Raw genomic sequence first — 26,969 nt, forward strand, 5'->3', positions numbered from 1 at the left:
ACTCCAGACCCAAACTGGGTGTAAGGATTACTTAAAAATAAAATCAAAAAACATTTTTTTAAAGATGATCACGTGACCCTAAAGTACCCTCCCCCCAGCATCCAGCAGAGAGGCTGGGCCCCTGGCTATTGGACCGCCCCCTGCGCAGCGCTGGCCAATGAGAGAGGTGGTGTGGAACGCGGGTGGTTTCCATGGGAACACTGGAAGGAGGGGGCGGAGGTTACCGAGCAACCGGAGATGCTGCGAGGCCCCGCCAAGCGGTGGGAAAGTGCATTCTCCCAGAGCCGGAGGAACTCGCGCCGACGAATCCCAGATAGGGGCAATGGCTAGTTGCCTCCTTAATCCTCAGGAACCCTAGGCCTCAACCCCGTCATGACGTCTCCCCTGTGCTGGCCGGCCTCCACCAACATCCTGCCTCCTCAGGACCAGGCTTTGACTTCCTCCAAGGCCAAGGGCAATCCGACTCAAACCCAGCACCACCACTCCCAAGGGAAGATTGTGGCCCATGCCTGGCCCCCACACCATTCCAAGTCAAGACCCCTCCATGCCCACAGGGGGAAGTCTGCTGTGCAAACGCAGGTGGCAGAGTTACAAAAGAAGATACAACTGTTAGGTAAGATGGCTGGAAGAGGAATAAAGAATCAGGAGTCAGCAGTGTCCACCCAGCCCTCTGACCAGGCACGGTGTGACAAGGGCCTTTCACCACCATTCATCCAGGTGACCAGTTTCTGGAAGCAAAAACTCATACTTCTTCATGGTTTTCCTCATCTCTCTCTCTCTTTTTTTTTTAATTAATTAATTTATTTATTTATGATAGTCACACAGAGAGAAAGAGAGAGAGGCAGAGAGAGAAGCAGGCTCCATGCACCGGGAGCCCGATGTGGGATTCGATCCCGGGTCTCCAGGATCGCGCCCTGGGCCAAAGGCAGGCGCCAAACCGCTGCACCACCCAGGGATCCCCCCCCCCTTTTTTTTTAAATTTATTTATGATACTCACAGAGAGAGAAAGAGAGAGAGGCAGAGACATAGGCAGAGGGAGAAGCAGGCTCCATGCACCGGGAGCCGGACACGGGATTCGATCCCGGGTCTCCAGGATCGCGCCCTGGGCCAAAGGCAGGCGCCAAACCGCTGCGCCACCCAGGGATCCCTTTTTTTTTTTTTAATTTTATTTACTTATGATAGTCATAGAGAGAGAGAGAGAGGCAGAGACATAGGCATAGGGAGAAGCAGGCTCCATGCACCAGGAGCCCGATGCAGGATTTGATCGGGGGTCTCTAGGATCACGCCCTGAGCCAAAGGCAGGCGCCAAACCGCTGCGCCACCCCGGGATCCCTTTCCTCATCTCTCTTATAAAATCTTTCCTGGGCGCAGAACCAACGGGATTGTGTTTCATACTTTTGTATGATTTCAGCTTTTCTACCATGCATGGGGGCAGGAGTGGTGGTGGTAAAGAACAAAGATTCTAGGGATCCCTGGGTGGCGCAGCGGTTTAGCGCCTGCCTTTGGCCCAGGGCGCGATCCTGGAGACCCGGGATCGAATCCCACGTCGGGCTCCCGGTGCATGGAGCCTGCTTCTCCCTCTGCCTGTGTCTCTGCCTCTCTCTCTCTCTCTCTCTCTCTCTCTGTGACTATCATAAATAAATAAAAATTAAAAAAAAAAAAAAAAAGAACAAAGATTCTAGAGCCAGATTTTCTGGGTTCAAGTCTTGGCTCTGCATATACTGTTTGATCTTGGGGGACTGTGAGTAGCCTAATTGATCTCAGTTTCTCTATTCGTAAAATGGGGATAGTGAGAGTACAACCCTATACGAAGTTGAAATATATAAAGTGGTAAGAACAGTGCCTGACACATAGTAAAGCACTGTAAAGGGTAAACCAATGTTTCTCAATGGGAGAGGGCTATTTTGCTTCTCAGTGAACATTTGGCAATGTCTGGAGACATTTTTGATGGTCACATTGTTGGGGAGGGGGTGCTGCTGTCATCTAATGGGTGGAAGTTAGGGATGCTGCTCAACATCTGACAGTTCATGGGATCAAAACAAATAATTATTCGTCCCAAATATCAGTCATGCCAAGGTTGGAACATTCTGATGTGACCCATAATTATTACTGTTTTGTCATTCTTAGAAGGTAATCTTGCACAGTAGTTGAAGGTTTGGGCTCAGGAATCAGACTTCTTGAGACCATGAACGTTGTAATAAGCCTGAGCCTCATTCTTCTTGTCTGTAAATGGGTAGGATATGGATATGCAACTGTTGACATACAGCATTTGATACCTGGAAAGTTCTTTGTCCAACATCCAGCATATACTAAGTGCTCAAACTAGTGTATTGTTATAATATTAAGTTAATGATAACAAAAATAGCTTCCCTCTGGGAAGACCCCAACACCCTGCTTGTGTACCTTACATGACCTCAGAGGGTGACCGGAAGGCCTTTTATGAGAACAGCCAGTGGAACATCAAGAAGAATCAGGAGACCATCAACCGTCTTCGTGAGGAGACCAGGGTGTTGCAAGTACAGCTGACAGACCTGCTCCAGGTGAGGGTGCAGAAGTGGGTGAAGGGTTTCCAGGAAGCAGGGCAGCATCCCCAAGGGCAGGGTGCTGCCTCAAGTGGGAGTGGTCTGGGTGAGCGGTGACTGGGCTCCTGTCCTTGCAGGGAGATGAGAAAGTGGTCCAGACCGTGATTCGGGAGTGGAGGTCAGAGAAGCCATACCTGAAGAACAGGACAGGACAGGTTTGCCCCACCCCACCCCCACTATCTCCCTTCATTTCCAGCTTGTGTCCCCTCCTTGCTGGACTCCCTGCCTCATCCCATCTTCTCCAGTCCTTTCTCCACACCAGCTGGCATTCATCTATTCATTCATCTATTCATTCAATTAACCTTTATCACACACCGACCATGTGCTAGGCATGGTATTAGGTATTGGTGACTATGCAGTCAAAAATCTGCACCAATCTGCACTCCTCAGAACTTCATATCCTCCTGGGGAAAAGACAATGGGGGGGGGGGGCGTAGGAGGGGAACAAGAACAAATACAGAAAGTAATTTCCAGTAGTGATAAGAGAAATGAATAAAATAGCAGAGTGACTTCCTAGAGATGGATGGGGCAGAGGTTTGCACTTTTTTTTTTTTTTTTGAAGATGTTTATTTGAGAGAGAGAGAGTGCACACACGCAAGCATGGGGTGGGGAGAGCAGAGGGAGAGGGGAAGCAGACTCCTGCTGAGCACAGAGTCTGCTGTGAGGCCCTGGATTCCAGGGCCCAAAATCATGACCTAAGCCAAAGGCAGACACTGAACCAACTGAGCCAACCAGGTGCCCCAAGGGGTTTGTACTTTAGATTGGGGTGGGGAGTCAGCAAAGCCCCCTCTCTCTAAGAAGGTGATATTTGAGCTGAGAATGAGACAGGCAAGAAATGATTTTGGGAAAAGTGTTCTAGGCAGAGGGAACAGTGAATGCAAAGTCCCTGAGGTAGAAACAAGGGGTAGAGTGTTGGAGATGATAACATCTCCAGTGCGGCAGAGGAGTGTGTGAGCGGGGCTCCATAGGAGGTGAGCATCAGGAGAGTCAGCAAGGGGGCACCTGGGTTGCTCAGTCAGTTAAGAATCTGACTTCGGTCCAGGTCATGATTTTGAGGTCCTGGTGTTAAGCCCTGCTTGTTCCTATGCCCCTCCTCCTACTCATGTTCTCCCTCTCTCAAATAAATAAAATCTTTAATTAAAAAAAAAAAAGAAAAAAAAATAAAAAAAAAATAAAAAAAAAATAAAAAAAAGGATCAGCAGGGGCTGAATCTTCCAGCAGGCTTAGCTGGCCATGATAAAGAGTGCAGGTTTTATGACATATCAGAGAAGTGGGAAGCAGAGTGTGAGGAAGCAAGAATGGAGGTCAGATGGTGAAGATGGTGTTAGCTGTACTCAGACAAAAGTGGTGAAAATAGGAAGAAAAAGATATCTCTGGGAAAACCTTTGAAATAGAACAAAGCATTGATAATGAATCGGATGTAGGTGGGAGAAGAAAAGGTGAGGATATTGAGCTGTTGGACTGAGCACCTGGAAGGATGAAGCTGCTATGAGCCGAAATGGAGAAGATCCAAGGGAGGCAGACTTCGGGGAATCTCACACACTCAATTTTGGACATGATAGTTTCGAGATACCTGTGGAGACACCTGGAAGGCAGTGTAGATTGATACGGGTATATGACCCTCTAGTTCTGGGAGTGGGGCAGAGCTGGGGGTTAAATCTGGATGTCTTCAGCCTGTGGTCCAACCATGAGCCTGGATAGGTCCATCAAGGTGGTGGGTATGAACAGAAGTGAGAAGAGCCTGGGGCCGTCCCTCCTGGGGGCCAAGGAAATGGACAAGGGACAGCCAGGGTGGAAAACTGGCATCCTGGAAGATGACGATCTGCAGGGGATCAGCTTGGTCAGATGCTGCTGAGACCCTGGGTGATAAGAAACAAGATGTGGGAGAAGAAAGGGAGGAAGGGTTAGGTGAGAGGGTTGAGACTGCCGCTGGGGCTTGCCTCCCCCCAGCAGGCCTTTGAGCACCTGGACCACCGACTGAGTGAGAAGGTGAAGCAGCTGAACACTCTGCGGCACCAGGTGGGCCTGCGGCAGAAGTGGCTGGATGAGCTCCAGCTGCAGCACAGCCTCCGCGAGCTGGAGATTGCAGAAATACAGAATGGCAACACGGAGGTGGCCAAGGTGAGGCTACCCAGGGGTGGGAGGAGGGCAGGGATATCCTGGGAAGAACTTGAGAGGGGAAGAGACTCAGCCCAGCCTTGCCTCCCTCTAGACCATGCGGAACCTGGAGAACCGCCTGGAGAAGGCCCGGATGAAGGCTGAAGAGGCTGAACACATTACCGGTGTGTACCTGCAGCTCAAGGCCTATCTCCAGGTGGGGACCAGCATGGCTCAGGGGTGACGTGGGAGGGCCAGCTGCCGAGGCACAGTGGTCACAGGGCCCCCACCCCACCCCCAGGAGGAGAGCCTTCACTTGGAAAACCGGCTGGATTTCATGGAGGCTGAGGTGGTGAGGGCAAAACGCGAGCTAGAGGAGCTGCAAGTGGTGAACCAGGAGGCGTTCAACGCCCAGGATATTGCCAAGGTGCCAGCCCGCCGGGCCCCGGGGTTCCTGCCCAGACGCCATGGTCTCCTGGCCCCCAGAATCCGGACCCCAGCTGTCCCCGAGCTCCTCCCGCCTGTCTCCCGGATGCCGCAGCCTGGCCCAGCTGCCTGAAGTTGTTGGGCCAGGCTGCTCCGGCCCTGAGCCACGGTGGGTACCAGCTGATCCCCCTGTCGCCCTGCTCTTCCTCCAGAACCAGCTGCAGTATCTGGAGGAGACCGTGTTTCGAGAGCGCAAGAAGCGTGAGCGCTACATAACCGAGTGCAAGAAGCGGGCGGAAGATAGGAAGCTGCAGAACGAACGCATGGAGCGCAAGGTGACCCTGTCCAGGGGTGCGGGGTGCAGGGGGCGTTCAACCCCAGCCTAGACCTGGCCCGGCCCCACCCCTGCCCTGCTCTTAACATTTCTCCGGACTCCGCCCAGCGCCACCTCCTCTTGATGCCAGGGTTCCTCCCACGAACCTGCCCTCGCCCTCCTCCCATCAGATTGCCTGTCTGGAGGAGCTTCCAGATGTCCCCTCACTCGCTGGTGGTCCCCATCCTTCCCCACCTGATTACCACCCCCCCACACACACACCTAAATCTGATCAGGCCTCTAGCACCTCCCCTTACTCGAGGCCCCGCCCCTGCTCTCTTGACCCCGCCTCTTGCACGGCCCCCGTGCCTGCCCCTCGCTGACCAACCCTTTCCTGCCCTCCTGACCCCTAACTGGGTGCCCCAAGACTTTACCCTGGCTCCCCAGTCGGGCCCTGCCCCCTCGCGGTCCCCTGCCCTCAATCCTTGCCTGAGAGCTGACTCTCCCGCCCTGGCCTCAACCTGTGAACAGACCCAGCGTGAGCACGTGCTGCTGCAGTCGGAAGATTCGACCCAGGACAGCCTGCGCGTCAAAGACAAGGAGCTGAAGCAGCGCTGGACCATGTACCAGACAGAGATGCTTTTTGGCAAGGTCAAGGATGCCACCGGCGTGGCTGAAACCCACGTGAGTACTGCCGGCGGCCCGCAACGCTCTCCGCCCTCTAGTTGCACTCAAGCTGAGCCCAGGCCAGTGAAGCCAACCCAGCCAGCCTCCCCTTTCCCCGGGCTCAGTTCCTCAGCCAACACAAACCTGCTCTATTCGTAAAAGACACTTCTTCTGCCTCTAGCTACTGCCCCGTTCTGCTCCTCACAGCAAAACCCACATGAGCTGTCTACCCTCGCCATCATTCCCTCTCCTGTTCGCTCTAACACTGGCGCTTTCCTTGGCGTGTCAGCTCTGAGAAGTGGTGAGCTTTGTCTTTTCTGTGTTTACGGCGCCTGTACCATGGTCTGGGGCACTGCTGACTGCCCACTGCCACTCTTGGACCCTGGCAAGCCGGACCCCTGTCCAGTTTCTGTCTTTTGAGCAGTCTCCCAGTGCTGCTGCTTTCATAGGATAACCCCCAAAGAGTTCTGGGACTCCAAGCTATGGGAGTCATCTGGGGCGCTGTGGCCAGGCACCTTTCCAGAAATTGGCCTGGTGGGCAACTACCTCTGAGATTGGCCATGTTTCCTCACTGGATTGGGCGAGATTCACAGTCACAATGTGGATGGCAGGTTGATTTTGAAGAGCAACTATGCTCACTGCTACCCTGCACCACACGCTGATTTTGGCTGATTCAAATTCCTCATATAGACAAGGACCCTGCAAAAATTATGTGTCAGGGGCTTAACATCCTTGAGGCACCTCTGAGTCTGACTCACAGAGTCCCTAAACATTGCTGTGCAGAAGCCACAGGCTTAGGCCATCTGTCCTGCACACCCAGGGGAAAGTAGGAGGAGGTGCACTCAGATCTACCCAGGCCTCCCTCTGACGGGCTGGTGGCCTGCAGGCGGTGGTGAGGCGGTTCCTGGCACAGGGGGATACATTCAGGCATTTGGAGACACTCAAAAGCGAGAACGAGCAGTCGCTGCTGAGGCTGAAGCAAGAGAAGCAGCAGTTGCAGCGAGAGCTGGAAGACCTCAAGTACTCAGGGGAGGCCACGATTGTGAGGTGAGACCCCGTGCCCAAGGAAGAGAATGAGGGGCCTCCGGGCTCAGGTTTCTCCAGTGGTGACCTCCCCATTGCCTGTAGTCAGCAGAAGCGGCAAGCTGAGTTGCAGGAGCGCCTCAAGGCCGAAGAGCTGCGCCTTGCTGAGGCACAGGATCAGTTGGAACGGACCAAGCGGGCGATGCAAGTGACCAAGGAGAGCCTTGAACACCTGGCGGGCAAGCTGAACTGCATCACAGTGGTAGGCCTCCCCCCAAGGAAGCTCAGCCCAGAGCCTCCCACAACCCACGAGGGTGTGGTTCCTGCCCCTACTCAGGGGAACCTGCTTGAGAGGACCAACCCTCTGCCCTGTCCAGGACGTCAGAAGCCTGCCTACAGGGGACACCCATCCCCCCTCCTCAGAGTCCCCACCCCCATCTCCCTGAGGGAAACCGCCTTAGTTCTCAAGAGGCTCAGGACTTCAGAGACGCTGTCCCATCTTCATGGGAAAAATCCCACCTTGCCTCTCCATCCCAAACCTCAGAGACCCCACTGCAATCTTTGGGCGGCCCGAGACAGGGGGAGCCCCACCGTGCCCGCAGCAGAGTCCCATTTCTTCCGAAAGTCACCCCTGAAATGGCTTCTCGAGTTATTACCCCCTTCCCTCCACTAAAACCCTTCATTCCACCCATTGCTTTTGTCTCTGGAGTTCGGAGGCTCTGCCCTCACCGGGGCGTGGGCCTTGACAATAGAAGCCCCACGGGGGGGATCCCTGGGTGGCGCAGCGGTTTGCGCCTGCCTTTGGCCCAGGGCGCGATCCTGGAGACCCGGGTTCGAATCCCACATCGGGCTCCCGGTGCATGGAGCCTGCTTCTCCCTCTGCCTGTGTCTCTGCCTCTCTCTCTCTCTCTCTCTCTGTGACTATCATAAATAAATAAAAACTTAAAAAAAAATAAAAAAAAAAAGAAGCCCCACGGGGGATAGATAGCATCACCCCTGTTGGCGGTCCGTCACCTTCCAAAGGCCCTGCCCGGGGTGGAAAGAGTCCCAGAGGCCCGCCCCCTCCAGGCTGATTCAGCTCCGCCCCCGGCCGCAGGTGGATGGCCGCTTCGCGGGAAAGGAGCTGGATCCCAAGGCAGGGGACTACCTGCCAGACCTGCTGGGCCTCGTGGAAGAAAAGCTGCTGAAGCTGCAGGCACAGCTCGAGAGTCACAACGTGCCAGGGATGCTGCGCCACCTCACCGACGACGAGGTGCGAGTACAGCCGGGGGCGGGGCTGAGGCGGCGGGACTGGGGCCGAGGAGCAGGGAGGGGCGGGAGGAGGGGGACACCAGAGGGGAGGCCTATGGGGCGGAAATGAGTTCCAGGGACAACGTGTGAGGTTTGTAGAGCGAGGAAAGCTTCCAGAGGGTCCGGGAGGCCAGTAGGCAGGACTGGGGAGTGACAGAGAAAGAGAGAGAGTGTGTGTGTGTGTCCCCGCGCGCGCATCAAGGGACTGGCCCCCAGAACCAGGGGCGGGCCTACGGGCAGGGGGGCGGGGCTGGGTATCCGGGTACGCTCTAAGAACAAACAATTCCGCTGGTCTCGAGAAAAACTAAACTGGACGAATGGGCAGAGGTGCATTTGGAATCAGGGTGTACCTTGGAATGGGGTAAGGAGGAAGGGCCACAGGACTTCCCTGCAGCCTCTACACCAGCGTCTTCTCTCCCGCTCCGCCCCCCCAGTTCTACTCCACCCTAGAGGGAAAGCTGCCCACGTACAACACCCGCATCGCCCTGCCCCTTGCCAGTCTCAAGGACAAGTTCTTCGGTCAGTATGGTCATGGAAAGGGGGCGGGGCTGGGGGCCCGAGCTGACCAACGGAAAGTGGTCGGAGGCCGGGCGTGAGGCCAAGTTGGGGGGTGGTAAAGGCTGGGAATGGAAATCTGAGCCAAGAATAGGAACCCGGATCCCCTCATTGCCCTGCGCAGACGAAGAGGAGAGTGAGGACGAGGACAACGACGTGGTGACCCGTGCGGCGCTTAAGATTCGTTCCCAGAAATTAATCGAATCCCGCAGCAAGAAACGCAGTCGTTTGAAGAAGTCCTAGACTCACCCTCGCGCACACCTGGCGCTGCCGGGCCCCTGAGGAGCTCCCAACCCCTCTGGGCCCAGGCTCAGGCCCACGGGGCCCCCTCAAGGGCTAAACGCGGCCGGGATGAGGGAGCAGAGCAGGGCCCGTGGCGCCGGGAGTAAAGAAGGGGGCCGGACTGCCGGACGTTCCCATAGTAAATCTTACAAGGCGAGCCAGAGCTGGCCTCAGGATCAAGCAATAAACGTCACCAACCAGCCCCCTGGGTATTTGCCTCTCCTTGATTCTGCACCACGGCAAAGACTGCCGCCCCTAAAATCCAGGGCCCAGACTCCACCTTCTCCGTCCAGGGGAGTGAGTACTCCCCATCAGCTGGGGATGCAGGTTGAACACTCCCCCGACCTCCAGTAATGAGAGATACCCCCACACCTGGAATGAACCACCCTCCCCACTTGAAGACAGGATACTTTCCTAGGGAGGCAGAATGGCCCCCCACTTAACTATACACACTAGTTCACCCACCCCCGTTAACAGAAAAAAACCCTTCCGGGGAGAGAGGAGTGTCCCTTCTCCTGGGCACAGATTGATACACACCTATGGGGAGAGCCGGGACCTCACCTCTGTGGGACCTGGGCTGGGCGCTGGGGTCCAGCTGGGGGCATCCGAGAGCCGCGGGTCCCGCCCCGCCTCCGCACAGCCGGGTCGCCCCGCCCTGCCCCGCGGGCCCCAACGCCCGGCCACTGCCCGCCGCCCGTCGGCCCTTCCGCCTCATTCAGCCGCGCCGCGGAGCGGGACAGGCACGGGCCATGGATCGGACAGCGGGCAAGGAGCTCGCCCTGGTAAGGGGACCAGGGGGCCCGGGCCCCACATCCCTGGCACCCTGGGATCCAAAAACCACATGTCCCTGCCTTCTGGACCCTATCTCCCCGCAAATCGGACCCTTCGTATCGGCCCAGGAGTCCCAACCTTGAGCCTCCCGGCCCCTGCCCCGGTGAAGTGGCTGGTACCTCTGAAGGATGGGGGGTGTCTCTGAGCTCGTCTACAGGGACAGAGACAGGTTCCGTGAGCCCGGACCCTGGGACGTCCCCAGATGCCACTCCATCCTCTCAGGACCGGGGTGTAGGGTGCCCGCGGCGGCGAGGGGATCGGCCCCAGCCCCCGAGTCTCGCTGGGTCTGATCGGGGAGGGAGGTGGTGCTAGAAGGCCCTCTTGAGTCCGCGCGGGACGGGTGGGGGCGAGGGCCCGGGGCCCGTCCCCCCGCGGCGCCCTGAGCCGGTCTCCGCGTCCAGGCGCCGCTGCAGGACTGGGGCGAGGAGACCGAGGACGGAGCGGTGTACAGCGTCTCGCTGCGTCGGCAGCTCAGTCAGCGCCTGAGCCGGGGGACCGGGCCCGCGGGCTGCCAGGTGAGGCTGCGGTGGAGGGTGGGGCGGGGCGGGGCGGGGCCGAGCGCGGGGACCTGGAGGCGGGAGGCGAGGGACGGCCGGGGGCGGAGCTGAGGCCCGAGGGAGGGCGGGGTTTGCAAGCGCCCAGGTGAGGGTAGGAAGCGTCTGACCGCAGCCGGGTGAATCGGGTGGACCACTGCGACCGCCCAGTGACCGCGTGGTTCTGGACCGGGACTTGGGGACTAGCCCGGACGGCGGGGCCTGGGTCGGCCAGGTTTAGTGGGGCGGAGCTGGAGGGAGGGGTGGTCTTTGGAAGCAGCCGGGGGAGAGCCGGCTGGGGACCTGGGAAGCGGGGCTGGAGAGCTGGGAGCCTAAGGACACGGGCGGGGTGGGGCCTGGGAGGACCGTGGTGTCCCGGGCGGGTTTCGAGGATCGTTTAGGTAGGGAGCAGAATAATGAATCCAGGAGGCAGGGTTCAGAGAAATGGGCAGGACCAGACGCCAGAGTGGTGTTTAGCGATGGGCGTGGTTGGAAAGGGGGTGCTGGGGGGGCCACTCCTCTTGTCTCTTTGCCGCCTGCCTTGCCCCGCAGGCCCCCCGCCCCGCTGCGGACGCCTTCGTCCACTACCGCACGAGCAAGGTGCGGGCGCTGAGGGCGGCGAGGCTGGAGCGGCTGGTGCGGGAACTGGTGTCTGGAGACCGCGAGCAGGACCCCGGCTTCGTGCCTGCCTTCCTGGCCACTCACAGGGCTTTTGTGTCCACTGCCCGCGTGCTGGGCCTTCTCCTGCCGCCACCGCCACCGCCCTTGCCTCCAGGGTCAGTACCTCCGGGGCAACCTCCCTGTTCCCACCCGACTCTCACCTGGGTTATTGGATCCTGCAATCCCTCCTCCCCTAAGCGCCCCCTAGCCTCCCTCTTTACCTGATGGGGGAGTTGCTTTTCCCAGGATAGAGATCGAGAAGACAGAGGGAGGAGGTCTGCGTGTCAACAAGAACTTAAGGTTGGTCGCCCGGAGGTGAGGGTGGGGGTCCTAGAGGTCCAAGGTCACATCTGGGGTGTAGGGGCTCCCGAGGTCCAGAGCTCTGGGCTGGGCTCTGAGGCCCCCCACTCTGGCCAGGGCTGTGGTATCCGTGCTGGGCTCCTGGCTTCGGGATCACCCTCAGGATTTCCGGGATCCCCCTACCCACCCGGACCTAGGCAGCGTCTGCACCTTTCTGGGCTGGGCAGCCCCAGCAGGGCCAGAGGCCCAGGAGGCAGAGAAGCTGCTAGGAGATTTCCTGGAGGAGGCTGAGCGAAAGCAGGAAGAGGAGCAGCCTGAGTCACGGACAGGTGAGGGGTATTGGGATGCTGATTGTGCCCGGAGCAGGCCTTTTCCTGCATGATCCATCCCCCAAACAGGTTCTCCCCTCACAGAGCAACAGACCTCAGAGCCTTAGTTTCCCCACCTGTAAAATGAGGCTAATGACCCTTTGTCTAACATATTAGTGTTCATCTAGCGCTTCGCCCTATGGTTCCATCCTAACTACAAAAATACTTTACCATTGGGTCAGGATGCCTTTTGTGTCTAACTACAACTATTTCCATTGCTACTTATGTTAGGAGCCACCAGAGACCTGGGTTCAAATCCCAGTTCTGCCATTTGCTGACTGTGTGACCTTGGATAAATCACTTTCCTCTCTGAGCCTCCATTTCCTTATCTGTGAAACAGAAATGATAATAGTATTTACCTCGTTGCTGTCTTTTATTTATTAAAAAAAAAAAAAAAACAGCTACTGGCAAACAACTAGACAGGAGCTCCCCCAGTTCCCTAGGAAAGACAACAGGATATAAGTAAATAATAAGGAGGACTGCGCAAATAGTGTTATTTCCATCTTAGTTGTTATCACTGATTCTTATTAGAATCTACCACTTAAAATGAAAAGACATAGGAACCCATACTAATATTTTCTTCCCCCTTTTTTTAAAAGATTTTATTTTTTTTAAGATTTTATTTATTTATTCATGAGAGACACAGAGAGACAGTCAGAGACACAGGCAGAAGGAGAAGCAAGCTCCCCACAGAGCCCAACGTGGGACTCGATCCCAGACCCCAGTATCATGCCCTGAGCTGAAGGCAGACGCTCGACTGCTGAGCCACCCAGGCATCATCCCTCTTTCTTTTGTTTTTAAAGATTTACTTATTTATTCGTGTGAGACACAAAGAGAGGCAAAGACATAGGCAGAGTGAGAATCCTGACTGGGGACTCGATCCCAGGACACCGGGATCATGACCTGAGCCAAAGGCAGATGCTCAACCACTGATCCACCCAGGTGCCCCTTGATATTTTCTTGTAGAGTAGGTATCAGCAAATCTGATCCTTTATAGAGTTTTCCAATCTCTGTCGTAGAGAGCTTTTGGGGAGAGGGAAATATATCTATGTACTTCATTCGGGTCTTTGTTCAGTTTGTCACTTCTCCAGACATGCTTTCTCTGATCTCTCAGCAAATATATCTTCCCACTCTACATCCTCGCCTGCCTTATTTTTCTGCCTAGCACTCATTGGCCTTGTTCCTGACTCTGTCCCCAGGGGCAGGAACAACCAAGATTTGTTGATTGAATAATTGCATCCTGCTTATAAGATATCATCTTGCACCCATCTGTGTTGGACCTGATCCCTATCACAAAAGCATCTAAATCCCTAATCCCCATCCTTTAATCCTCAGATTAAAGTGGGCATATTCCTCTCTGCTTTACAAAGTAGCAGCCACTTCTTTCTCCCTGGTGACAAATATTTCATTTATGTATATTTTATTCCTCTGTCTTACCCCTTGGTTTTTTTTTAAGATTTTATTTATTTATTCATGAGAGAGAGAGAGAGAGAGAGAGAGGCAAAGACACAGGCAGGGCAGAGGGAGAAGCAGGCTTCACGCAGGAAGCCTGATGTGGGACTCGATCCTGGACCCCTGAGCCAAAGGCAGATGCTCAACTGCTGAGCCACCCAGGCGTCCCATTCCCCCTTGTTTTTTTTTTTTTTTTTTTTTTTTTAATGATAGTCACACACAGAGAGAGAGAGGCAGAGACATAGGCAGAGGGAGAAGCAGGCTCCATGCACCGGGACCCCGACGTGGGATTCGATCCCGGGTCTCCAGGATCGCGCCCTGGGCCAAAGGCAGGTGCTAAACTGCTGCGCCACCCAGGGATCCCACCCACCCAGGGATCCCTCCCCCTTGGTTTTTAAGTGTCTTTCTTCCTCTACCTGCAGGATTTCACCAGCTGATTCCAAGTCACTTGAGCTGCACAGTCCAATGAGGTAGCTGCTAGCCACATGTAGCTATTGAAATTGAACTAAAATTTTTCAGTTCTTGCTCACACTAGCCACATCTCTAGTGCTCAGTAGCCACACTGGAGAGCATGGGTAGAAAATATCTCCACCAGGGGCGCCTGAGTGGCTCAGTGGTTGAGTATCTGCCTTCTGCTCAGGGGGTGATCTTGGGGTCCTGGGTTGGAGTCCCAAATCAGGCTCCCTGAGAAGAGCCTGCCTCTCCCTCTGCCTATGCCTCTGCCTCTCTATGTCTCTCATGAATAATAAGTAAAAAATCATTAAAAAAGAAAAGAAAAGCTCTCCACATTGCAGAAACTTCTATTGAAGGTACTGCCCTAGGCTGTGAGATCTTGAGGTCAGAGGAGTACATGAACATTTATTGGACATCTACTGTGTGCTCTGCTCTGGATTACACTTTAACATTTTTGTTTTGGGATGACTTTTTACTATGACGTTTTGCTATGAAAAATTGCAGGCCTACAAAAAAGTAGTGAGGATAATATAAAGAACACTCACCCATTGTTCATTTTCAACCATTATGAATTTCACCCAAAAATGTTTTTTTCAGGATGGTTTGAAAACAAATCTCAGACTTATGTCACTTGACCCATAAATACTTTGCACCTTAACTGACAAGGACTTCTTTTTAGGTTTTTTTTTTTAATAACCTAATCCCATGTACACAATCATCTTCAACAAAATCAGCAACAATGAGACACCTGGGTGGCTCAGCAGTTGAGCATCTGCCTTTGGCTCAGGGCGTGATCCTAGAGTCCCGGGATCAAGTCCCACATCAGGCTTCCTGCATGGAGCCTGCTTCTCCCTCTGCCTGTGTCTCTGCCTCTCTCTCTCTCTCTCTCTGGGTCTCTCACAAATAAATAAATAAAATACTTTTTAAAAAAATCAGCAACAATTACTTAATATCAAAAGATACCCAGTCCTGGGGCACCTGGGTGGCTGAGTCAGTTAACTATCCAACTCCTTTTTTTTTTTTTTTTTTAGATTAAGATTATTTATTTATTCATGAGAGACACACAGAGAGAGAAGCAGAGGTATAGGCAGAGGGAGAAGCTGACTCTCTATGGGGAACCTGATGTGGGACTCAATCCTGGGACTTCTCCCAGGATCATAACCTGAGTTGAAGGCAGGCAGTCAACCACTGAGCCACCCAGGTCCCCTTAAGTGTCTAACTCTTGATTTTGCCTCAGGTCATAATCTCAGGATCATGAGATGGAAACCCAAGTAAGGCTCTGCGTACTGGGCATGGAGCCTGCTTAAGATCCTCTCTCTCCCCCTCCCTCTGCCCCTCTCTGCCCCACTCTCCCTCTCTCTCTCAAAACAAAAACAAAAACAAAAAAACCCAGTCCAGATTCAAAGATTCAAATCCTCTCCCCCTGTTGTCCCTAAATTGTCTTTTTTATGGTTGTTTCTTTGAAATCCAAACATCTATTCAAGCCACTTGGTCTTTAATTTCTTAAGTCTCTTCTATTCCATGACAATCTCACTTTGCCTTTTCTTTAATGTCATTAGGAGAAAAAAATGTGTCATTTGTCCTGAAGAGTGTCTCACCTTCTCCATCTATTCGCCTGTTTGCTGTCTCATGGTGACATGTAGCATGTTCCTCTATCCCCATATTTGCTGGAAGCTCCACAGATTTGGTTAGGTGCAATTTTTTTTCCAATGCCAACTTTTTAAAACTAGTATTTTGCAATGCCATCTGTCCTAATTTGAAATGAAAGATAGATAATTGGGGTACCAGGGTGGCTCAGTGGTGGAGCATCTGACTTTGGCTCAGGTTGTGGCCCTGGATCCTGGGATCAAGTCCTGCATCGGGCTCCCCACAAAGGAGCTGGCTTCTCCCTCTGCCTATGTCTCTGCCCCTCTCTCTCTCTCTGCGTCTCTCATGAATAAATAAAATCTTAAAGACATAAATATGTGGACTTACAAAGATAATTTAAAAATAATAGCATGGTGCTGTTACTATCATATGAAGGAGAAATAAAGTGAAAGCAGGTTACACAATAATAAGTCATGCTTGTCGCTGTGTCAGCACTCAGGCATGTCTTACTAGGATACATGATCAAGTCGTCCAGAGCCTTTGTCTCTTTGTTGTCATGGTGAATGTGACAGCCAGAAACACCAACTAATGCAGGGGCGAACAGTGGCCACACAGGTGTAGTAGCATAAACATTGGTGACATCCCTTTCTAGAATGGTAAACAACACTCATAATTTCTCAAACAAAACAGAGCCCAGACTTTGACAGTTCTTGTATTTCTGGAGCCATGTTAATGAGTGTTTATGAGCAAAATAGTTGGGTTCTAGGTGCAGATTATTGTAAACAGATTTTCCAAGGACGCAAATGTCTTGGAGGGACACTTGGAGGTTGAGTGGCACAAATTTCACTGTGCGGTGGCCCCCTTGTGGCAGAGTTCAACTTCAAAATGTTCCCTAGGGGAGGTGGGTGGGTAAAAAAAATGTTGCGTAGGGGGCGCCACCATAGAATCCCATTCCTATTTATTGAGCACTTTATAGCAATCTAGTATGTGTGATCTCAGTTGATCTTTAAAAATCCAGATAGGGATCCCTGGGTGGCGCAGCGGTTTGGCGCCTGCCTTTGGCCCAGGGCGCGATCCTGGAGACCCGGGATCGAATCCCACATTGGGCTCCCGGTGCATGGGGCCTGCTTCTCTCTCTGCCTGAGTCTCTGCCTCTCTCTCTCTCTGTGGCTATCATAAATTTAAAAAAAAAATAAAAAATAAAAAAAAATAAAAATCCAGATGAAGGGCTCAGCGGTTTAGCGCCACCTGCAGCCCAGGGTGTGATCCTGGAGACCCTGGATCCAGTCCCATGTCCGGCTCCCTGCGTGAAGCCTGTTTCTCCCTCTGCCTGTGTCTCTGCCTCTCTCTCTCTCTCCTCTCTGTGTATACTCATGAATAAATAAATAAAATCTTTAATAAATAAATAAATAAATAAATAAATAAATAAATAAATAAATAAATAAATAAATAAAATCCAGATGAAGAAATCAAGGCACACAGTGGTTAAAGGGTTTGCTTTAATTCACATAGCAAGCCCGGGGGACAAGTTTGGATTTAAACTTGGGCCTTCCCTTAACTATAAAGTTCTACTACCTCGCACCACAGGAATAGGGCAGACAGATCTTATTTTAATATAGGTTCAAAAATTATATATATATGTTCAAAAACAAAAACGCCTCTCTGTTCTACTCTAGCCTTTTAACGTTTGGCTTCAAGTCCTTTCCCTGCCATTTCCTGAAGGTATGACCTAAGGCAAACTGTTCCTGCCTCAGTTTCCCCATCTGTGGAAGGCTGATAATAGCACCACCCTCACCGGGTTAGTGTGCTGAATCACCTAGGATGGATCACCACCTTAGATGCTAAATGAACATTGCAGTTGCTCCGAGACACTTAAAAATACCCAGGGACGGGCAGCCTGGGTGGCTCAGGGGGTTTAGTACCGCCTTTGGCACAGGGCCTGATTCTGGAGACCCGGGATCCAGTCCCATGTCGGGCTCCCTGCATGGAGCCTGCTTCTCCCTCTGCCTGTCTCTCAGTCTCTCTCTCTCTCTCTCTATCTCTATCTCTGTCTCTCATGAATAAATAAATAAAATCTTAAAAAAAAATAACAAGGGACATTTCCATTTTGCATATTAGGAAAGTGAGACCCAGAGATGCTAAGGAACTTGTCCAAGGTCACACAGCTAGTCCCCAATCCCAACTTGAGAGTTTTTAACCCGTTCCGTTCTCCCTCAGGACCTCCTGGCACTGCCCAGACCCCTCGCCCCGACTCCCCGGAAGGCTGCTCGGAAGAGGAGGAAGGACCAGCGCGGGAAGGCCCTGAGCTCCTAGACTTTGGCGTAGATGAAGTGGCCGAACAGCTGACCCTGATGGATGTGGTGAGCACCCAGGCAGGCCAGGCGGGGGGCCAGGCCAGGCGGGGTGCGGCTGTGGGGCAGACACCGTGGGCACAGATCCTCCTCACTCCCCCCACCACCTTCCTCCCCACCTCCCTCCGCCCAGGAGCTCTTTTCGAAGGTGCGGCCCTGCGAGTGCCTGGGCTCGGTGTGGTCACAGCGGGACCGTCCAGGGGCCACAAGCACTGCCCCCACTGTGCGTGCCACTGTGACCCAGTTCAACATGGTGATCGGTTGCGTGCTGGGCTCGGTGCTGGGAGAGCAGGGCCTGGCCGCCCCGCAGAGGGCGCAGCGGCTGGAGAAGTGGATCCGAATCGCCCAGGTATGCATAGACGGGGAAGAGGGGAGGTGGAGGCTGGGCTTGGGTGGGTGGCTGGGAACAAGGCCTGGTGAGAGGCAGGGGACCAGGGTCTGGGAATGAGGGGAGGGTTGGGGTTAAGAGATGCCCCTAAGGGAAGGCCCTGGGCCCCTTGGCTGCAGAAGGATGCTGGATGGGTCTAGGGAAAAGAGGATGGGGTGGGAGAGGGTAATAGGGAGGGGGGTGCATTGGAGGAGGAACCCAGAGAAGGTGCCCAGAGAAGGGGGCCACATCCTGAAAGAGACTGGATAGGGGCTGGGCAAGAGTCTTAGGGCTGAGGGAAAGAAAGAAATGGGGGCCTAGGAGGGTGGGAGAGTGGGGAAGCGAAAAGGGGAAGGGGGTGGTTGATACCCAGAGTGAGACATAGATTTAGGAAGGAGAGGTCTGGGTCCAGGAGAGATCCTGTGGGCATGTCTAGGGCCCGGGGAAAAGTAAGGAGTAGGGACACAGGTAGCCAAGGTGAGAGGTAGGGAATGGAGGGGCAGCTGGAGGAGAGGACCTAGGGCTGCAGGTGGGGAGGGGGGCGGGTCCTGAGGGAGGAAGAGGGGAGGCAGAGTTCATACCTGTGGTGGGAAGGTAAATGGCAGCTGGGGATAAGGCTAGGGGTGTGACACCCCCCCCCCCTCGCAGCGCTGCAGGGAACTGCGGAACTTCTCCTCCCTGCGCGCGATCCTGTCCGCCCTGCAGTCGAACCCCATATACCGGCTCAAGCGGAGCTGGGGCGCCGTCAGCCGGTGAGTGGGGGGGGGTGCGCCCGGGCAGGATGTCCTCCCCGGGGCAGCTCCGGCCTCCCCAGCCGCTGATCCCTGACACCTCTCCTGCCCCCCTCCAACCCCCAGGGAACGGTTATCCACTTTCAGAAAACTTTCGCAGATTTTCTCCGACGAGAACAACCACCTCAGTAGTAGAGAGATGCTTTCCCAGGTAAAGATGCATGTGGACACCCCCCCCTGCCCCGGGGGTCCCAGACCCAAAAAGGGGACCTGGGGCCCGGCTAGGGCGCCGCTTGTCATTGTGAAAACATTCAGTGTCCTTTGACTGCACTTCAGCGATGACCTTCCCCTTGTTTGTGGGCAGCCCGCTGGGTTTTACTGCCTCTGCTGCCCTCATGTTAGCTCACACTCAGCAACTGCCTTATTTATTCATTCAACAAATACCAGAAGTTACATGGAAAAGGTCACTTGAGGCCAGAGTCATAGCAAAGAGGAAAAAAAAATGCAATTTTCACTAGGACTCGACTTTGACAAGCAAAACTAAAAATCGTGTGCCAGGAAGTCTGACTTATTGTAGGCAAGACTTAGATTCTCGTTGTAATTAGGCCCCGCTTCTTAGGGTGAATCCAGAACAGATGGAATGTGAAGCCTGTTCCTTCAGCCCAGAACATTCTTCACATTCATCTTGTGCGGGTCTCGCTCCACTTGCTTCTGGATTGCCCTTACCTCCGCCTGGTACATGTGTAGCTTGGCTGTCGCTGTCTCTCCCCCGCTAATGTCTGCTCTGTGAGGCCAGGATTTCTGCCCGTTGCTCGCTGCTGCCTCCTTAGCACTCAGAACAGTGCCTGGCTGAGCAGCTGCTCAGTAGAGAGCTGTGAGGGAATGAAGGTCTCAAATCAAGATGAGAGGTCAAGGAACCCCTAGCTCTGAATTCAGCACCTCCTGTGTGCCAGGCAGTGGGCCAGGAGACTCCACCGTGATCCAGACGGACAGGGCTCCTGCCCTGGGGGAAATCAGGACCTAAATAGGGAGACACATCATGCATTAATAACTGCCTGGCAATTATGTAGTTAATTACCACACAGAGCAATGCTATGAAGGCAAGGTTCAGGGCATTTCCAGGAGGGTGGATGACAGGCCTGTTCAGTTTTCCTTGGGTTTGACCTTTACAACTGGCTGGTGGTAACTGAAAGCAAAACAGGTATATATGGTGGGTCTTGAGGCATCTTCCCAGTGGGAAGTGTAAAAGAGATCCCAAGACTGCTCAGTTCTTCCCTCCCCCAGGAGGAGGCCACCGAGAGCCCCCAAGAGGAGGACACCCTCCTAGGAAGCCTGCCCTCAGTGAGTGAGATGGTTTGGGAGGGGGGCCGAGCAGGATCCTCACAGAATGGGGTTGGGACATAGTGGGGTCAGTGATGGCTGAGAGTGACTGAAGTTCTGGGGACCACAGAAACTGCCCCCAGGCCCTGTCCCCTACCTTGGCACCTTTCTCACGGACCTGGTTATGCTGGACACAGCCCTGCCGGATATGCTGGAGGTCTGACCCCTGACCCTTGACCCCTGACCCCAGTACCACTTACCCTCAGCGTAGTGGGCCTCCTGACATACCACCCTTGACCCTGCCCGTGCTCCCTACACCACCCCCCGTAGCACAGTGGGCTCCTGACATCCTAGCCCCTGACCCTGACCCTCAATCCTTGATTCTGGAGGCTCCAGTTCAGACAAAGTTTGCCCCCAGGGGGATCTCATCAACTTTGAGAAGAGGAGGAAGGTAGGTGGCAGGGGGGAGGACATGGGGCAGGGGACAGGCTGGGGGCAAGGCAGGGGTGGGTTCTGAGAGGCCGCCCCCTCAGGAGTGGGAGATCCTGGCCCACATCCAGCAGCTGCAGAAGCGGTGTCGGAGCTATTGCCTGAGTCCCCGTGCACCCGTCCTGGCTGCCCTGCGCGACCAGCGCCAGCTCAGCGAGGAGCAGAGGTGACCACCCTGTGGCCCGGCCCAGCCCCGCCCTGGCTGATTCTTGATGGCACACAAGACCCACTTACCGCATGTACCTCTGCAACTCCTAAGACGCCCTCCTGAGCCCTGACCCCCAACCTGTGACCTTATATTTTCTCCAGCCCAGTGAGGGCTCCAGTTAACCTCTGACTTCAAATTCTGACCCCTTCTGACTTTCTGACTTCAGCCTTCAATGTACAGCTGGCCATTTCACACCCGGTCCCATCTGTTCTCTTCCCCACCATCTGACCCTGTCTGACCTATGACCCCACTTCTAACCCCAATCTGAATCTCTGAGCCCGATCATTGACGCCCAGTTCTGAATAACTGACTGCAACTTTGATGTATATTTGACCATCCAATTCAACTATTCCATTTGTTTCTTTTCATTCTGTTGAATCATTACCCTAATCATTGACCCCAATGATTACTTGACCTTGAACTCTGTCTTTGACCAAATTTTACTCCTCGATTCCTGTGTGACCTGCCAACCAGGCCATTCCATCTCATCCCTAGTAAGACCCTGATACCATAATTACCACCCCCTTTGCTACCCTGACCCTGACATTCGGTGCTCAGCCCCTGCTGCTTCCCCAACAAATGCACAATGCAGCTCCCAACTAATTCTAGCTTTCATCTCATCCCTTGCCACTTCCTGGCCTCAATCCACCCCCATGTGCACCCTGACTGCTCAGCTACCGTGTCTCCCGTGTCATTGAGCCACCCGCTGCCTCCTGCCCCAGCTCCCCACGTATCCGGCGGCGAATCAGCCTCACCAAGCGCCTCAGTGCGTGAGTCTTGGGGTGTGCCTGAGGAGTGATGTGGGCAGACATGGAAGGCTGCTCCCGGGACCAAGTCTGGGCTCATCCTCATCCCTCATCCCTTGTCTCTGTCTTTAGAAAGCTGTCCCGAGAGAGGGGCTCATCCCCTGGTGGGAGTCCTGGGGACCCCTCATCTCCTGCCTCCAGGTGAGCATCCCAGTTAGTGAAAGGACTAGACATGGCAGGGTCAGAGGTCAGGGCATCCACTTGACCTCAGGCTCTACATCTCCTCCAGTCTGTCCCCAGGGTCTCCCCCATCTAGTCCTAGAAGCAGAGACCCTCCTCCAGGCAGTCCCCCGGCCTCTCCAGGGCCCCAGAGCCCCAGCACCAAGGTACTAGGACTACTTATATGAATGTGGGACTGTGGATACTCAGGGCTGTGTGTGTGTGTGTGTGTGTGTACATGTACATGGGATTTCTTTTTTTTTTAAATTAATTTATTTATTTATGATAGTCATCAGAGAGAGAGAGAGAGAGAGAGAGGCAGAGACACAGGCAGAGGGAGAAGCAGGCTCCATGCACCGGGAGCCCGATGTGGGATTTGATCCCGGGTCTCCAGGATCGCGCCCTGGGCCAAAGGCAGGCGCTAAACCGCTGCGCCACCCAGGGATCCCAGTATATGGGATTTCATGGCCAGGCATATACGTAAGAAGCTGTACCCATGCCTGCCTGAGCACTCTGGGGGTCTGTCCAGGATACCATGTGCATGTCACGGCCCTATTTGAGGGATCCTCCTTCAGTAGTCTGGCTTGCATTCAGATCTGGACCCCCATGAGTCGGCTCACCCACAGAGGACTCCAGGGTGTGATTATACCTTTTGCAAGGATGTGTGTGTCCCCAGGAATTGGTGTACCTAAAGAGGGACACATGGGCATAAATCTCCACAATATCCCTGGGATCATGAATGGAGCTGTTCATGGACTTGCAGATGTACATAACTTATAAGCATATGTGTATACCTGCTGCTCTCTGTGTACATGGGATTGCTTGTGTGACATCATAGCTTTGTGCATTTATGGGTCATGCGTACATCTGTTTTTGTAACAGGGCATGAAGGTCTGTATGTGATGGGATTGCATAGAGGCGGGTCTGTGAGTGTGCCCTAATTCCTGTCCCCAGGCTCCGCTTATGTAGGGGGACATGTAAGTCTCCCACTACTCAGTGCCCACCCCCACTGCCTACAGCTGCTGCCCTTGAGCCTGGACCCGCCAGGCCTCCGCCCCTCGGCTCTGCCCCTGAGCAGCTCTCACATCTCCTTACCGGGGCAGCAGGGATCAGAGGCTCGAGTCATCCGAGTCAGCATTGACAATGACCACGGGAACCTGTATCGGAGCATCTTGGTGAGGGTTTGGGCCAGGAACCTGATGGAGTGCTCCACCCTCCAGTCTTGGCAGTCACACCTCACCACCCACCTTCTTTCCCAGCTCACGAGCCAGGACAAGGCCCCCAGTGTGGTGCAACGAGCCCTACAAAAGCACAATGTGGCCCAGCCCTGGGCGCGTGACTACCAGCTCTTCCAAGTCCTTCCAGGGGACCGGGGTGAGCAGGGACTGCTTGGATGCTGGGCTAGGGGATTAGCTAGGAGGGCAGCAGACTGATTAGGGTTGTGGCTGGCGTAAAGGGCCATGAGGTGGTTCTGACACAGAGTTAGGGGTAAGGTGAAACAGGGTGGGGGTAAGAAGCAGTAAAATGCTGGTGCCTCAATCTTGTGGGGTCATGAGGCTGCCTTGGTCATGTAAGAGAAAGGGGCACTAAAGGTGTCTTAGGATTTATGGGGAAATGAAATTGTCCAGGGCCAAAGGAGAGGGGGAAAGGAAGGAGGTTGTCTTGGCTTAATTTGTAGGATCATAAAAAAAAAAAAAAAAAAAAAAATTTGTAGGATCATGAGGTTGCTCTGGCTCAGCCTGATGGGGCAGGTGTCTGAAGGGGGTCTGGGCTTGAATTTGTGAGGAAATGAGTTTGTCCTAGCTCACGACAGGGGCTTTGAAGTTGTCTGAACTTGGCACAGGAGAGGGCCACGTGGTATTGAAATGCAGGGTAGGGGAGCATGAGGTCATTCAATACAGATGCAGGGGGATGCCTGGGTGGCTCAGTGGTTGAACATCTGCCTTCAGCTCAGGGCATGATCCCAGGTCCAGGGATCAAGTCCCACATCAGGCTCACTGCAGGTGAGCAGGTAGGAGGTCCCCCAGTTCTCGAGAAGGAGAGGCAAGAGGACATGACCTGAGCTTGGTGGGACATTAGGAAGGAAGGAATATATGAGGCTGTTCAGCTGTCAAGAGTGAGGGCCGCAGATTGTTCAGGCTGGATGGAGGAAGTCAGAAGTTGCCCAAGTCCGTGGTGACAGCAGCCTGAACTTGGCTGGGAATTGGCTGGGGGGAAGGGTGAGTGAGCAGGAAGTCATTTGGGATGGGTGACCGGAGTTTGCCCAACCTTGCAGCTCAGGTGGTCTAGACCCTAGAAGGAAATAGCAGGACACTCCCAGGTCCGTGGCGGGAGAGCTATTGCTGTGTAGGCTTTGAGTGGGAAGTTGTCCTGGTTCCCAAGGAGAGGACGAGGCTGACTTGAGTGTCAGCCGAAGGGACCCATGGTTGTTGGGTGAATAGCAGAAGGTTACCTAGGTCTTTTGTGGGGGAAGTTTGAGGTTGTGTACGCCTTTAACCATCACATCCACCCTTGGCCAGAGCTCCTGATCCCTGACAACGCCAATGTCTTCTATGCAATGAGTCCAGCCGCCCCTGGAGACTTTGTGCTGCGGCGGAAGGAGGGGGCCCGGCCCACAACCACAGTCTCCTCACCCTGAGGGGGCCCTCTTCTCCCTCTAGAACACAGGCCCCACCAGCAGCTTGGGGCCTGGCTTCTGTCACCATGGGAGAGGGGAGAGGGCTTCTCTACCAGAAAGGTCCATTCTGCAGCAGAGAATGTAACCATGTGCTCTGTAACCCATGACCCCACCCCTGCCCCCAACTTCAACCCACTGGACACCATCTCTCTGACCCCCTTGGCACCGGATCCTTATTCCAAAGCCCAGCCCACAGATGAAGAGCTTCACCCTGTAAACAGAGAAAGCTGGTAGGGTGCTGGGAGGTGGGGGTGTGGTGGGGGGTGCAGTCAGACTCTTCCCCTGAGAAATCTTGTGACTGAGGGAGACATATCAGAACTGATAGAAGTGGATTGTCCTGAGTGATGAAGATGAAGCAGGAGGTCTGTCTTATCCGTTCTGACCTTGTGCCTCATGCTCTCTCTCAAGATAGAAATTAAAAACCAAAAATAAGGGGGCACCTGGGTGGCTCAATGGTTGAGCGTCTGCCTTTGGTTCAGGTCATGATTCTGGGGTCCTGGGATCAAGTCCCACATCAGGCTCCCCACAGGAAGCCTGCTTCTCCCTCTGCCTGTGTCTCAGCCTCTCTCTCTGTGTCTCTCATGAATAAATAAAATTTTTTAAAAAACACAAACTGAAAAAAATCTAAGAGCCTTCTGAAAGGGTTTGACATGACCAGTTGTTGGAGGGTGGGGGCTGTCACACACAGGGTTGGGACTCCCCAGCATTTTGGGGGGCACTATGCTTCTTTTCTGCCATGTGTATGGGAGAGTGAAGAAATGAAAATCCATGGGGCACCTGGGTGGCTCTGGGTTTTGGTTGAGTGTCTGACTCTTGGTTTCTGCTCAGGTCATGAACTCAGGGTCCTGAGATTGAGCCCCACATGGGGCTCCACACCCAGTGTGGAGTCTACTTGAGCTTCTCTCTCTCCCTCTCCCTAATCCCCTCCTGCTCTCTCGCACTTTCTCTCAAATAAATAAATAAATCTTAAAAAACAAAATGAAAATCCAGTGGGATCAGAGACAAATATCATCAGCACCCATAAGTCAATAGGGTGTGGAGACAAAAGGAGAGAGGTGCACAGTCTCTCTGTACTGGGAAGAAGAGGAAACAGAGAAGGCAGAGACAAAGGGAGCCACAGGGCCACCTACAACACAATCATAACAGTAATGTGTTCACGAGGAACTTCTACTCTGTGCTGAACATCAACTAGGGGCTTTATATCTCACTGTTAATCAGGGTTCTTTGTGCTTCAAGTGTTCAAAACCCCAGATCAAGCAGATGTGCAAGCAGGAAACTAATGACTCACACAAATGAAAAGTTCAGTGGGCCCAGCTTTAGTCACCATTGGATCCAGGGATTCGAAAGATGTCATCAGGATTTTGTTGCTGTCTCTGGACTCTGATTTGCTCTGAGAATGAGACTGTGTCTCCCTCCCACCGACGCCCCCCCCCCCATACCTCACCAAATCCAATCACCCTCTGTGACAATAGGACAACCCCTGATTTTTTAGCTGGCCACCCAAAGTAGAAAAAACATTTTCAGTCTCCCTGGCAGCAAAGTGTGGTCAAGTGACTTAAGTCTTGGCCAATGGGATGTAGGCAAATTCTAGACCTGCCCTTAAAGAGAAGGGGTGCGCCCCCTCCCCCTTCTCATTAGAACAAAGCAGAGGAGTGGATCATCTTGGATAGGACGGGTTCATGCCCTTCGAATAACTGAGCAACAAACTTGAAGGAGCCAGGCCCTCTGAGACCAGGCAGCAGCCATATGGTGTTGCTGCTACTTGGATTGTAACATAAGAGAGAAATAGACGCCTATCTTACTTTAGTCACTATTATTTGGGTCTCTGTTACAATAGCCAAAATAACATCTAAATTAACGGAGCCCCACTCCGAGGCAGGCTCACACCTTCTGGGGGCAGTGCCAAGCTGATATCTTACCAGTTCTACCTTCCCAGGCAAGGAGAGGCCCTTCTTCCCATCAAGTCAAGCAAAAGTCCCCGAGCAGATGCCCGTTGGACCAATTCGTGTCACGTGGCCACCCCTGACCCAATCACTGTGCTCAGAGAACTGTAATATGCAGATTGGCCAGGTCTGGGTCCCGCGCCCATGCTTTGAGCTGGCAGAGAAATTTCAAGTCACAGGACTGGAGTCTGGGGACGGGGCACATAAGTGGAAATTACATTTGGGTACTGCTACTAGGGAAGGGAGAGTTCTGGCAAATGTGGGGGAAAAAAAAACAATCCTTAGAGTTCTAAACATTGTCCCCTGAGCAATGATGGGGGATGCCCTGGCACTGTGTGAGCTGGGAAGGGAGAGAGAAGAATCTGAGCGTCATGTACAGTCCAGTAAAAGACAAAACACAGAATATGACAAGATATTTTACAGGCTGTTGTTGCTATGAGTATTAAGACCTCAGGAGCAGGGCAGCCCCGGTGGCACAGCGGTTTAGCGCTGCCTGCAGC

At 53.7% G+C, this 26,969-nt stretch overlaps 2 protein-coding genes and 2 long non-coding RNA genes across 7 annotated transcripts; 2 read left to right on the plus strand and 2 right to left on the minus strand.

The window, feature by feature from the left end:
• Positions 1-210: 210 nt before the first annotated feature.
• ODAD3 (outer dynein arm docking complex subunit 3) lies at positions 211-9,436 on the plus strand. Its single transcript, XM_038567211.1, has 13 exons — positions 211-613; positions 2,419-2,540; positions 2,660-2,737; positions 4,533-4,703; positions 4,795-4,896; positions 4,981-5,106; positions 5,318-5,440; positions 5,950-6,102; positions 6,971-7,131; positions 7,213-7,369; positions 8,204-8,359; positions 8,832-8,916; positions 9,077-9,436. The coding sequence occupies exons 1-13, from the start codon at positions 373-375 to the stop codon at positions 9,193-9,195; spliced, it is 1,794 nt and encodes a 597-aa protein (XP_038423139.1). The 5' UTR covers positions 211-372; the 3' UTR covers positions 9,196-9,436.
• LOC119864739 lies at positions 2,311-10,579 on the minus strand. Its single transcript, XR_005375099.1, has 3 exons — positions 10,185-10,579; positions 4,156-4,441; positions 2,311-2,716 (listed from the first exon to the last, which is right to left on the minus strand). It is a non-coding gene; the product is annotated as an uncharacterized LOC119864739 (long non-coding RNA).
• Positions 9,924-25,040, plus strand: RGL3 (ral guanine nucleotide dissociation stimulator like 3). Of its 4 annotated transcripts, none has more exons than XM_038567207.1 (19): positions 9,924-10,016; positions 10,467-10,580; positions 11,151-11,374; positions 11,505-11,558; positions 11,676-11,887; positions 17,636-17,778; positions 17,903-18,118; positions 18,785-18,888; positions 18,994-19,078; positions 20,152-20,208; positions 20,318-20,404; positions 20,606-20,638; positions 20,721-20,842; positions 21,559-21,654; positions 21,763-21,831; positions 21,920-22,016; positions 22,869-23,024; positions 23,109-23,223; positions 24,369-25,040. In XM_038567207.1, the coding sequence occupies exons 1-19, from the start codon at positions 9,984-9,986 to the stop codon at positions 24,485-24,487; spliced, it is 2,136 nt and encodes a 711-aa protein (XP_038423135.1). In that variant the 5' UTR covers positions 9,924-9,983; the 3' UTR covers positions 24,488-25,040. The 4 variants fall into 4 exon arrangements, with proteins under 4 accessions (XP_038423135.1, XP_038423136.1, XP_038423137.1 ...); XM_038567208.1 differs by having other exon boundaries at positions 20,748-20,842; XM_038567209.1 differs by lacking the exon at positions 20,318-20,404.
• On the minus strand, positions 19,750-26,485 carry LOC111091374. The gene is made up of 3 exons (XR_005375100.1): positions 26,446-26,485; positions 22,945-23,006; positions 19,750-19,887 (listed from the first exon to the last, which is right to left on the minus strand). It is a non-coding gene; the product is annotated as an uncharacterized LOC111091374 (long non-coding RNA).
• Between the last annotated feature and the right edge of the window lie 484 nt (positions 26,486-26,969).

Source organism: Canis lupus, chromosome 20 (genome assembly GCF_011100685.1).
Source record: "Canis lupus familiaris isolate Mischka breed German Shepherd chromosome 20, alternate assembly UU_Cfam_GSD_1.0, whole genome shotgun sequence".
NCBI lineage: Eukaryota > Metazoa > Chordata > Mammalia > Carnivora > Canidae > Canis > Canis lupus.